This window comes from Suricata suricatta, chromosome 17 (genome assembly GCF_006229205.1).
Source record: "Suricata suricatta isolate VVHF042 chromosome 17, meerkat_22Aug2017_6uvM2_HiC, whole genome shotgun sequence".
Lineage (NCBI taxonomy): Eukaryota > Metazoa > Chordata > Mammalia > Carnivora > Herpestidae > Suricata > Suricata suricatta.
This window is the reverse complement of record NC_043716.1, coordinates 4,231,252-4,244,546: the sequence shown is the minus strand read 5'-3', so window position 1 is coordinate 4,244,546 and position 13,295 is coordinate 4,231,252. Positions and strand designations below refer to the sequence as shown.

Genomic DNA, 13,295 nt, shown 5'->3' with positions numbered 1-13,295 from the left:
TTTTATTAATTTGTCCCCTTTTCATTTTATAGAGTCTATGTATGACTATATCCAATCTAATTGTACAAACTTTAAACATTATCTCATTTTACGCCTGTTTGGCATCACTCTATAGAAATGAATCATTTCAGTGTTCCTATCTTATTAGTACAAACCACTATAAAAATCATCACTATGACCGTGAAAGAATGCAATTACAGAAAAAAATTCTCTAAAAATCATACTCTACAGAATGCAGAATTTAAATGATGTTCGTGTTTTCCAAAAGGAAATAATCTAATTTCCATAATCATCTGTGTATTCATTTAGCCCAAATTATGGGCCTCTACATCCACGGCACCATGCAGGGATTTGGAGTAGATAGAACAGTACATAAAACTCAGCTCCTTTCCACAAGTAGTTCATTCCAAATCCAGACTCACAAATAAAAGTGTCTCCTCTTCCCACTTCCTACTTCCCACCACAGGGAAATCTCGAGAAAATGTGCCGCACACTGGAGGACCAGCTCAGTGAAGTGAAAACAAAGGAAGAGGAGCAACAGCGCCTCATCAACGAGCTGTCGGCCCAGAAGGCGCGCTTACACACAGAGTCAGGTCAGCAGGCGTGTGGCCAGTGTGCACAGAGTCAGAGAACGCAAGGCAGGCCTCCACTTGTGCACTCCTCATGAACACCCATCACCTCTCAGGCCACACGTGCCCATCATCACTGATTTGTCATTCTTTCTTCTTTTTACTGGGAGATGGCAAACGGATGATTCTAAGCTATAACTGGAAGAAAATTAAGCTCCGCACAGATTTTTGTTGCTGTGGCATTACTCAAATATTATATTTATATTTCCTAAAATATCAAAGAAAGCTCACATTTTTTGGGGGGGAGCAAGAAATAACACCTTCTCCACCACATCAAAGTTCTTGAGTTATTCTTTTCATCGTGGAATAAGAGAGTTCTAACATTACAGCATTCTTTAAACTAGTTGGCACCTAGACGACAGAACGGAAGCTCTCGTGTTTTGTCTTTCCCAGGTGAATTCTCACGACAGCTTGATGAGAAGGAGGCCCTGGTGTCTCAGCTATCCCGAGGCAAACAAGCATTCACACAACAGATTGAGGAGTTAAAGAGGCAGCTGGAAGAGGAGTCTAAGGTGAGAATTCTCCAGCCGGGACTTTCAATCATTTGAACTTTGCAGCATGACACACTATGGAGCTTCACTTAGGGAAGGAATATCAATGACCAGAACATAAACCTACAACATACATGTTTCGGTTGGTTCAGGCCAAGAACGCGCTGGCCCATGCCCTGCAATCAGCCCGCCATGACTGTGACCTGCTGCGGGAACAGTATGAGGAGGAGCAGGAGGCCAAGGCTGAACTACAGAGGTCAATGTCCAAGGCCAACAGCGAGGTGGCCCAGTGGAGGACCAAATACGAGACGGATGCCATCCAGCGCACAGAGGAGCTGGAGGAGGCCAAGTATGGGGTCTTAATGATGGGGACAGAAAGAAAAGTTTAAAAAGCAAAGAAAAAATAATTAAAGAAACCATATTCCAGGCATGAGGATAGGTGAAAAATATCAGCTGATCTGATTATAGAGTGGTGGAAACCGCCATCTTCTCCTTATAAACAGGTGCATGTCCACTGAAGAAAGGACCAAGACCACACCCCTCCCCATATTCTGGTCTACTACAAAAATATCTTAAATTTATTTCTAACAAAATGAATCAAAAATTATCAGCATACCCTTTGTGAATTGAAATAGAAATAATTCCTTCAATACAAGAAAAAATGGAGACACTGATGCTGTCTGGTAGATCATAATGAATATTATAATTAGCAATAATCAGTTTATCCATACCTGGAGTATTAGAAGTTCAGAATGAGACTATCATGCCCTGTCATTATTTAACTAACAATCACATTGATAAGCTTCTTCACTAATTATGCAGTTTTTATGGAATAAAACTAATGGGAGTTACACACGGAAAGGCAATAATCATGTTCCCAGTGAAGGAAACCTCTCTAAATTGGATGTAGCTTAGTAGTTGTTAGAATTAAGTAGAATAAAGGGGTTTGGGGAGCATTTGCTGAGGGAGCACTCCAGATAAGAGTATGAGCTGGGGGAGGTTGTGAGTTAGGGGGCTGGTGAAGGAAAGTATTTGGGGGAAATGTGATTATGGAATAATATTTATTGTTTGGGCCCTCAGACCCAGAACTTTAGTGATTAATCATATGGCCTCAAACAGGTCACTCTGGGCCCCAGTGTCATTCATAAAGAGGCCTGTGTTAAAACATGCTTTACGAGGCCAGTCATTCTTTGACAATATGCCTCCTGCTGACGGCTGTCCCTCCCTCACCCTCGCACATCCTCACCTTGCTCATTCAGCCAAAGTCCTTACTCACTTTCTCTCTCTGTTCTCCCCGTCACACACACTGCCACCACCATGCACACAAAAAGGCCTGCCTCATGAATATGTTTGACAATCCCAGAGATAGAGAGAAGACCTCACTGGGGAGAACTAAAGAGACAGAATGGGTACTGAGAGGCATTTCAGGAAACCTTAACAATTTGTGGACATAAGAGCAAAAAAAAAAAAACTTGGGGAAAACATGTCTTCCTAGTCAGCAGCTTGATAAAGTTCACTGTGGTGGCTGCGACTCTACTCTCAGTCACCCGCACTGACCAACTTTCAGGAAAAAGCTGGCCCAGAGGCTGCAGGACGCAGAGGAGCACGTGGAGGCCGTGAACTCCAAGTGTGCGTCCCTGGAGAAGACGAAGCAGCGGCTCCAGAATGAGGTGGAGGACCTCATGATTGATGTGGAGAGATCAAATGCAGCCTGTGCGGCCCTGGACAAGAAGCAGAGGAACTTCGACAAGGTGACCCAATGACCAGCTTCTTGGGGGAAAGTGGCCTAACTCTTGATTACAGATGCTTAGTGCTGATGTACTTCCAGGTGCTGGCAGAGTGGAAACAGAAGTATGAGGAGACTCAGGCTGAACTTGAGGCTTCCCAGAAGGAGTCCCGCTCTCTCAGCACTGAGCTGTTCAAGGTCAAGAATGCCTATGAGGAATCCCTGGACCACCTGGAAACCCTGAAGCGGGAGAACAAGAACTTGCAGCGTGAGTCTCTGTAATCCTTCTACTTCCGAAGGGCAGGGAGGCATCTTTTCAAGTTTTCATTTTTCTCAGCTGAGTTTGGTATTTTACTATTAACCCACAGAGGAGATTTCTGACCTGACGGAGCAGATTGCAGAGGGGGGAAAGCATATCCATGAACTGGAGAAAGTAAAGAAACAAATAGATCAAGAAAAGAGTGAACTACAGGCTGCCCTGGAGGAAGCAGAGGTACCCATTTCATTCGCTCACTTATGCGTTATAAATAAATGGAAAAATTAATAGCAACTAAGATCTATCATCTTGCAAAGCTGCAGGGGATAACTCCTATGATTCAGTGACAAATACTGAATTTCCTTGGGAATGCAGAACTAACAGGCTGAATTAAGATGTATGAAAGTTTGTGTATTTTTTAATGCCTTCTTCAAGAACTCATCATAATGTTCAGAACAAACAACAACAAGCTCTCTCGGTATCAACCTGGAAACGGCATCAAAAAGTTGGCATCAGTTGATGCCAACTGACCCTCCCCTGTCCTTGGAATGTGGGTTCCGCTTGCCTTTCCTGCTCCCAGAGGCTGCTCCAAAAACAGAGCCTTGAGACAGTGGTGTGGTGTTGAGAACACCTACACAGTAGACGTGACTAAAGCCACTTACAGCCTCTTTGTAAACTTTTAAAATTTGGTGAGCAGACGCGGGATCCATTCAGTTTCCTTCCATTCAACACCAGCCTCATACCCAAGTTCCCTTTGCTATGATTAAATTGCCACTACCACGCTGGAGTGGCCCGCCTCTTCGGCCTCTCCCTACCCTCCAAGTACAAGGGCTGGTTTTAGATCACACCTGGGGAGATCCTAAAGGGTCGAGAACCAAGAGTAACCTAAATGTTCCTTTTTGAAAAGGGATCTCTTGAGCACGAAGAAGGCAAAATCCTTCGCATCCAGCTAGAGTTAAGCCAGGTGAAATCTGAAATTGATCGGAAAATTGCTGAAAAAGATGAAGAAATCGATCAGCTAAAGAGGAACCACATCAGAGTGGTGGAGTCGATGCAGAGCACCCTGGACGCTGAGATCAGGAGCAGAAACGACGCCCTGCGGATCAAGAAGAAGATGGAGGGAGACCTCAACGAAATGGAAATCCAGCTGAACCACGCCAACCGCCAGGCCGCAGAAGCAATAAAGAATCTTAGAAACACACAAGGAATACTGAAGGTATATGGGGATAAACACACATGGTGTCATGCAGTCTGAGTGTGACTGTGCAATTTATATGCCATAAGATAAATGATATGGTAATCAGCTAAAGATTTACACAGCTAAAACATACACAGCTGAAAAATAGCTTGCTTCTGGAAAAGTCTAAGACAAAGTTCACTTTGTCAGCTGAAGACATGGCACAAATCCCTTTATATGAACCTCATCTGTATAATGTATATAAGTATATACACATATTGTGTGTGTGTGTGTGTGTGTGTGTGTGTGTACACACACTTGTTTAGTACATGTAAAACAACATTAGACTAGCTCATCTCTGAGGATACTTTCTTGGTCCAAAATTTTGTAGCTTTAGCCACAGTATAATTTTATGATTCAAATCTAAAATACAACCTCATGTTCTTTTGAGTAGACCTATTACCCTAGGCTACAGAGAATGTCATTAAAAAGACTTTCAGATTTTTCCTCTCTAACCATACTCTAAGTTATTGAGAACAAGGTGTGTATATGACCCTAAATTTATATTCACTTTAACTGGAACATGAGTAAGAGTCTTTGCCTCTTTCTGTGCAGGACACTCAGCTACACCTGGATGATGCCATCAGAAGCCAAGAGGACCTGAAGGAGCAGCTGGCCATGGTGGAGCGCAGGGCCAACCTGCTGCAGGCTGAGATTGAGGAACTGCGCGCGTCCCTGGAGCAGACGGAGAGGAGCAGGAAAATCGCAGAACAGGAGCTCCTGGACGCCAGTGAGCGTGTGCAGCTCCTGCACACCCAGGTGAGGTTCAGGACTACGGCTGAGCAAATGCACTCCCTGAAGCTGAGGACAAATCTGAGGGGATAAGCTTGCCTGTAAGTAATGAGTAAACCTGGTCAAGGTCCTTTGTGAAGTTCTGGAGAATGCACATTACTAAGGCATACTGAGGCCTAGCCAGCTCCCAAGTATAAGTATAGGCTGCCATAATCATGTTGATTAGAAAAAAAATTAGATCTCTAGAAACTTCTGTAAAAAAAGCACAGAAGGCCATCTGCTCCTAACAATACACAGGACATTAGTGGCCATCTTGTCTTTGGCAACTCTAAGCTACAAACAGATAAGCAAATAAAACAGAGGAGAAAGATAAGCCACCAAGTAATTTTATGTGTCCAGATGTACATAAAAGCTAACTACATAAAATATAAAAAGAAGCTTTTAGGTACAAATTCACAGAGGCCATCATTACTGCTAGTCAGCATTTGTTGTTTATAATGGATGTGCTAAATAAATGGTGGTGTAGCCTCACAATGGCTACTAAGCAGCCATCACAGTATGCCTTTACTGCCATGGAAAGATGTTCACAATATAGTAAGTGAAAACAGCAACTTCAAAATAACACAGAAAGCATGATCATTTTTGTCAAAAATATATAGGAAATATCCAGAAGGATAAACAAAAGTATTATCAATGGTTATCTCTGGGTAGTGAGAGTACAGTAAGTATTCTTTACTCTTATTTTGCTCTTTATATGTTTTTTAAAAAAGATGTATTACTACATACTTTTTAAAAACTGCAATATAAGGAAATAGCTATCATGAAAATGTTAAAATCACATAGGACAAATAATTTTAAATTCAAATTAAAATGCAACATTTTTCTTACTCATTCTTAGTATCCTTGAGTGGATTAAATAGTTTTAAATACCATCAATTTTCCCAAACATAACAGATCCTTGGTTCATTTTTGTACTAATAATGATGCATGCTATTTATGTACTTTAAATATGAAGCCAACCAAATGTGAATAAATGACTAAAAACTAATAATCCATTTTTCATGACCCACAGCACTTTACATTTTTTTCTTGGGTCACAGTTGTGCGTCATGCTTACAGGCAGTCACTACTAATTGCTAAAAATCTTTGGTATCAAAACTCAAATTTTACCTGAAATAATTTAAGAAAATATTCATTAACAGAAGTATGGGTAGCAAAAGAGAAGAGAAGACATAACTTAGAGTTAACTTTTGATTTGATTTTTATGCTGAATTTTTCCTGGATCACTAATTTTTGCCTGTATACACTAGTAACAATGATAATGTAATTAAATGTGCTCCCCCCTTATTTTTATTGATTTGAAACAGAACACCAGCCTAATCAACACCAAGAAGAAGCTGGAGACAGACATTTCCCAGATCCAAGGAGAGATGGAGGACATTGTCCAGGAAGCCCGCAACGCAGAAGAGAAGGCCAAGAAGGCCATCACTGATGTGAGCAGAGGGCAACATGGTGGTGATCACACTTGCATCCTGGTGTGCCAGCCCAGCCCTCTCAACTGGTTTTGTTTTACTGCTAACAGGCGGCCATGATGGCCGAGGAGCTGAAGAAGGAGCAGGACACCAGCGCCCACCTGGAACGGATGAAGAAGAACCTGGAGCAGACAGTGAAGGACCTTCAGCATCGTCTGGACGAGGCCGAGCAGCTGGCCCTGAAGGGCGGGAAGAAGCAGATCCAGAAGCTGGAGGCCAGGGTGGGCCTCCATCACATCAATCTGGTCCTGACCTGCTCATGCAGCCAGGTACAGCCAAACACCTAAACACCTTTGTTCTCTTCCAGGTGAGGGAGCTTGAAAACGAGGTGGAAAGTGAACAGAAGCGCAATGTGGAGGCTGTCAAGGGTCTCCGCAAACATGAGAGAAGAGTAAAGGAACTCACTTACCAGGTGACCTGCCCTTCCATACTTCTCAGGCCTACTTGCTTTCAAGAAAGTGAAAATAATGCGTTGTTTTCAAATAACAACACTATTTGCTACCTCCTTCATTTCAGACTGAGGAGGACCGCAAGAATGTTCTCAGGCTGCAGGACTTGGTAGACAAATTACAAACCAAAGTCAAAGCTTACAAGAGACAAGCTGAAGAGGCGGTGAGTATCTGCACAATGAGACAGAAAAGTTCAGGAGTAGGTCCAGGTTTTGGGGAGCTGGAATTTATAGAATTTTAGAGAAACTTCTCCAAGGCAAAGAATACAAAATCAAATCTGAACATGAATATTTGGTATGAAAAAAATTTTACCACTAATTACTGGAGCCTTAGATTGAGGTTCATTTCTTCTGAGATCTCTTTAAGCAGTTTTCCAGACATGTTAGTGTGGAAATGCTTCTTGGTTACAACCTACTTCCCTCCCTATCTAGAACACTCTGCCACTCCCAGCAATCTCCAACACTCACAGGGGCTGTGCAAACGAGGGCCCTTAAGTCTAAGCTCTACAGAACAAACTTCATGATAAATTCATCAGAATATTTCCTTTTCATTTGGCTGCTTTCTCATCTTGTTATCCTTCTCATCCTGTTAAATCCAAAAACTTTCCTTAAGATTCTCTGCACCCAGTACTACCACTGTGCCTACTTTTTATTTTTTAAGTCTATTTATTTATTGAGAGAGAGAGAGAGAGAGAGAGAGCATAAGCAGCAGAGGGGACAGAGAGAGAAGAGGAGAGAGAATCCCAAGCAGGCTCCATGCTGTTAGCACACAGCCAAACACAGGACTCAATCCTACCGTGAGATCATGACCTGAGCCAATATTAAGAGTTGGATGCTAAACAGATTGAGCTGCCCAGATGCCCCGACTGTGCCTACTTTTTATAGTTTGTCTCACAGATTCAGATTCCAGCTACTCTGATCTTCCTATTGACATGATAGCGTCTTAAGTTTGCCAGGAAACTCTCTCTGGTGAGAGAGCCCAAGTGGGGGTCTGTTAAGCCCACTCGTTCATAGAGGTGAGCATGTGGGATGCCCTGCCCTCAGGTAAGTACATGACCAAACAATAGATCCTTCTGCTTTCTCACTGATGAAGCAAATCCATCAGTAGCTGCTTCTAGAAGTAAAGAAGGCAGCGAGAATCAGAAAATGTCAAGTTTTCTTGTTCTCTCAAATGTATTTCTTTCCTCAGGAGGAACAATCCAATGTCAACCTCGCCAAGTTCCGCAAGCTCCAGCACGAGCTGGAGGAGGCCGAGGAACGGGCTGACATTGCCGAGTCCCAGGTCAACAAGCTGCGGGTGAAGAGCCGGGAGGTCCACACGAAAATCATAAGTGAAGAGTGATTCATTCTTATGCTGAAAGGTGACCAAAGAAATGCGCAAAATGTGAAGTTCTTTGTCACTGTCACATGTCACTGTAACGTCAAGGCAATAAAATCTGCAGAGATTTTTGCAATCTAAAAATACATGTGTCTCTTAATCACAAGTTCTGCATGACTATCAGAACTACTTCATTTACTCAACAGTTGTTAAGCTATTCCTGCGCAATCGAAGACAGTGACAAAAATGTGTGTGGTCCGTGAGCATACATGGATAGAGGGCAAATGAAAGTTGGCTCTCTGAAAGGATACAAAGGTGCTTCATGCACCCTCAAATCCATTCATTCGCCCAATTTTACTAACTACCAAGTATGTATCAGTACAGAAATGGGCAAGGATATGACAATTGTCCCTACCTTTGAGAAGTGCAAGCCAGTAGGACAACATTAATTCAAACAGCTCTTAAAAGATGAGTATATGGCTATCAGGTGAAGCAGAAATGGAGCTGGTCATTCTGAGAAAACAAGCATGAGATTTCAGAGTGGTTTAAGCATAAGCTCCATGAGCAAGGCCCTCAGATGAGGCCAGAGACAGACGGGAGGACCTGACTGTGACTGGAACAGCCTCATGTGTGATGCTGAGGAATCGGGATATGCATCAACTTGGTGAAATTTCACGAGGAGGAGAGTTGACACATTTCTGGTGGAAGATGGAGTAGGAGAGGAAAGACCAGAACCTGGAGAAACTGGTGAGGCTACTGAAATGGTCCAGATTAGAGGTGACAGGGATGGAAATGAACAAGAATGCAGAGTGCAAACAGGCTTCCAATACTGATATAAAGAATAGGCCGGATGAGCACTGAAGAAGTAATACAGTTTCATGGGATTCAAACCTCCCAGTTACTTTGTGGTTATAGACTTTATTTCCTTTTAGGGGAGGTTCTCTTCCTCCGAATCCCTCCAAGAAAACGGACAGAGCTTCTTGGATAAATCCTCCTATTGACCTAATTTCTACATACGATTCTGTTTACCAAACCCAAAGTTTCTGATTTTGCACAGTACCATGCATATTTTAAGAAGGGGTCAGAAAGGGAATTTGTTATTAATATCAAAAAGAATGTGACTGAAGTTATACCATAGCCATTGCCAGAGTGGTCGTTTCTTTAATACTTTTTTAAAGCTTACAATTTGGCTTTATTGTGTAGATATTTAAAAAAAAAAAGATAGTAGAATCCCAATTTATTCTTTTACAGTGGTGGATATCCCTTTCTAATGAGGCAGCTGTTTCAGGGATCTCCTTCCCCAGTGTGGGAATCCTAATTAGTAATGAGAAGACTGCTTCATAAGAAGAGGATTTAAGAGGGGTGAAAAATAATTAATAAAAAATATTTAACCTAGGCCATGATGAAGACTCATGAAATATCCTGGCTAGGGTAGGCATTTATTATCACATTTTAATTAAACTCTGTAGAGTTAACCTATTGACCTCAAAAGCACAGGGCAATTGCTTTATTATTCTGTCTCCTAACTACTTAAATAATTGCTCATGTAGAGAGTTGGGAGTGGATTTCATTATATATGGGTCAGTTATCCTGGGGTCTCTGATTAAAACAGCAAGGATTTAAGAGTCACAGATACTTTGGTTAATATTCCTCCTCAACTTCCTCCCAGATTAGATGATTTACAGGCTTGTTTCCTTATCTCTCACAACAAAAGCACACATGAAAATCCAGAAATGCTTATAATACTCTGGTCTTTCCTTTAACTGAAATGAGGGACTTGGGACTGAGACTTGGGAACTGTTCATAACCTACTGATGCCAGATATGAGGACCTAAATGGGATGCATGCAGGGAGGAGGCAAGAGACCGTTTCTGAGAACCACTCTGAATTAGGGACAAGGGAGGGAGTTTACGTCAGCTCCTCCCTGATGGCAACACTAGGAGGTACTGGGACAGGGAGAAACCGAGATGGAAGAAGAAGATGGGCTGCCACACTGGGCAGCCCTCAGGTAGCCTAACAGGTTAGATAAACCCACTTCAAGCACACAAGCAGGGAACTAGGCAGACACAGCCACACCCTAGTATTTCTGGTATCAAGCCAGGCACCATTACACCTGCAATCATTAAGAATCTATAACAAGTCCAGATTCTTTACTTCTTTATCTTCCGAGGACCTAAAGATCATGGTTACTGAAAGCAAATACTGGTACCACTGTCATACTGATACTTGAAAATACCATGAACCTTTGTCCTCAACTTCATAACCACACAGATATCAAGAACAAAAGCAATCTCAAGGTGCCTCTACATTACCTCCTTTTCTCTTTTATAGCTAAATCTCCCACAATGAGACTGAAATCTTCAGCATCCTGAAAGATGTTGACTTTATATGCTTCTACAAAAACCATTTGCCCAAAACTGAGGGCTGACCCTGGGGATCAGGATGCCTGGCGCCCTCCTCAAAAGTCTAGGGATTATGTGAACGCCCACGTCAGGACTCTCATAGAGCATGCATCAGAACCATCTGGAGGGCACCCTAACCACCCAGATTACGGGACCCCACCTTCTGAGCTTCTAACTCACTACATGGAGCGGGGGGCAAGAATCTGCCTTTCTACCAAGATTCAAGGTGATGCTAATGTGGCTAGTCCAGGACAATAGTCTGAAACCACAGTTCTATATTATCACCAAAACCTTTCAGAGAAGAATTACATATGATATCGATAGCCCTGCATCTATACCTATAAATTCAGCCAAACCTTTCTGAGCCTCAGTTTCTTCATCTATAAAATGGAAACACTGAGCTAAATGATCACTAAAATCCAATCGAAATGCCTTTGAGTCAAAGCTGGACAGCACTGTCAGTAATAATGATACAATCATGGGGCGCTTGGGTGGCTCAGCCAGTTAAGCATTCAACTTCGGCTCAGGTCATAACCTCGCAATTTGTGAGTTTGAGACCTGCATCGGGTTCTGTGCTGACAGCTTGGAGCCTGGAGCCTGGAGCCTGCTTTGGATTATGAGTCTCCCTCTCTCTTTGCCCCTCCCCTGCTCATGCTGTCTGTCTGTCTCTCTCTGAAAAATAAACAAACATTTAAAAAATTCTTTAATGATACAATCATAGTACCTTACATTTGTGGGACTCAGATGTCTTTGCAAAATGCTTCCAAATACACTTTGTCAGTTACTGGATACTCATGACTGTGTGAGACAGACTCCTTTTGGAAAGTGAGGTACAAAGAGAATTGTGATTTGTCAAAAGTTGTATAACTAATAGGTGATAAAGCCAGACCCAGACGGAGATCTTCTAGCTCTTCATCCTGGGAAGTAATGCACAGCGGAGATGTTCACCTGAGCTGACCAGGGGAAGGTTCTGAGGATGTTCTTCCCCTGGAAACAAGGTCAGTAATCCATCATTTCCCCGCAGGAGAGAAGGGTCTCTGCCCTTCACCTGGACCTCCATGCAGCTTGCTCCTTCACAGTGGCAGGAATGTGGCATGCTGTACCTCAATCCTGAGGCCTTCCTTGGCTATTCATTATCAAAAGGCAAACCTTTCCCCCTCTTCTGCCAATTACACTTCATATCTCCTTCATTTACTTTAAATCTGTCCGTGCATCTAACGACTGCTTGACTACTATTTGTTTAGTATCTGTCTCCCTCTATTAAAATATAAGCACCACACAGGTAGGATGTATGCTCACTGTTGAATGTCCAGTGAGTAGAATATTGCCTGTGACGTAACAAGTGCTCAAGAAATATTTGTGTGACACATAATAATTTAGTAAGAACTCTATCTGTGCCAGGCGCCAAGCTAGGTATTTTACATATATCACCCAAAAAAATAAATCCTAAAGCAAAGGATACTTTAATGCCTTTTCCTCAGTAATTGATTTTAAAAAATCAGCAAGGAGACTTCTGTTTCCAAGAAAATGAAGTTGACCTAAATTTGCTATTCCTCTCCCTAAGTACAACTAAAACCCCTGGACATTATATATCAAACTAACATAAAAGATTCTGAGTAGTGGAGAGAAGATGGACTAGGTAAGTTCCCTACCTCATATGCCCTGGACTTGGAGTTGAAAAAGAAACACCGTTGGATACAGACAAAAAGCCCTTTACAAAGCCAACTCTTTCTAGCCAAAGTACAAAATAATGGGCAGCCTAGGAAGGTTGGTTTAACATTCAAAACTCAGAGTAATTCATCAAATTCAAAGAATAAAAGTAAACATTATATGACCATCTCAATAGATACAGCAGAAGTTATCTGACAATATCCAGCACCCATTCATGATTAAAAAACAGAAAAACTATCAGCAAACAATATAAGAGGACTTAATCTAAGTAACTTGTGGTTCATGATTTCTAGCCCCTTGTTGGGCTCTGTGCTGACAGCTCAGAGCCTGGAGCCTGCTTTAGATTCTCTGTCTCCTTCTCTCTCTGCCTCGCCCCTGTTTGAGCTCTCTCTCGCTGTCTCTCTAATATAAATAAATATTTTCTATCGATAGTTTTTTGAGGAACCTCCACGCTGTTCTCCAGAGCGGCTGCACCAGTTTACATTGCCACCAACAGTGTAGGAGGGTGCCCATCTCTCCACACCCTCTCCAACATCTATAGTCTCTCGACTTGTTCATTTTAGCCACTCTGATTGGAGTGAGGTGGTATCTCAGTGTGGTTTTGATTTGTGTTTCCCTGATGATGAGTGATGTTGACCATCATTTTATGTGTCTGTAGGCCATCTGGATGTCCTCTTTGGAGAAGTGTTTGTTCATGTCTTCTGCCCATTTCTTCGATGGAGTACTACATGGCAATGAGAGGGAATGACATATGGCCATTTGTAGGAAAGTGGATGGACATGCTGAGCGAAGTAAGCCAGGCAGAGAAGGACAGAAACCATATGTTTGCACTCATAGGTCTAACAGGAAAACA

General features: G+C 42.4%; 1 protein-coding gene and 1 pseudogene across 1 annotated transcript in view; both read left to right on the top strand.

The window, feature by feature from the left end:
* Positions 1-8,471, top strand: part of LOC115282688 (myosin-4) — a 22,008-nt gene extending 13,537 nt beyond the window's left edge. The window contains exons 26-38 of the mRNA XM_029928831.1: positions 467-593; positions 1,023-1,141; positions 1,273-1,469; positions 2,688-2,871; positions 2,949-3,114; positions 3,215-3,339; positions 4,010-4,318; positions 4,895-5,098; positions 6,439-6,564; positions 6,654-6,824; positions 6,911-7,015; positions 7,120-7,215; positions 8,241-8,471. Of these exons, the coding sequence (XP_029784691.1) occupies positions 467-593; positions 1,023-1,141; positions 1,273-1,469; positions 2,688-2,871; positions 2,949-3,114; positions 3,215-3,339; positions 4,010-4,318; positions 4,895-5,098; positions 6,439-6,564; positions 6,654-6,824; positions 6,911-7,015; positions 7,120-7,215; positions 8,241-8,393 (2,082 nt within the window). The 3' untranslated portion in view covers positions 8,394-8,471. The remainder of the gene's footprint in view (positions 1-466; positions 594-1,022; positions 1,142-1,272; positions 1,470-2,687; positions 2,872-2,948; positions 3,115-3,214; positions 3,340-4,009; positions 4,319-4,894; positions 5,099-6,438; positions 6,565-6,653; positions 6,825-6,910; positions 7,016-7,119; positions 7,216-8,240) is intronic.
* A 284-nt stretch (positions 8,472-8,755) lies between these two features.
* Positions 8,756-13,295, top strand: part of LOC115282684 — a 9,156-nt pseudogene continuing 4,616 nt past the window's right edge.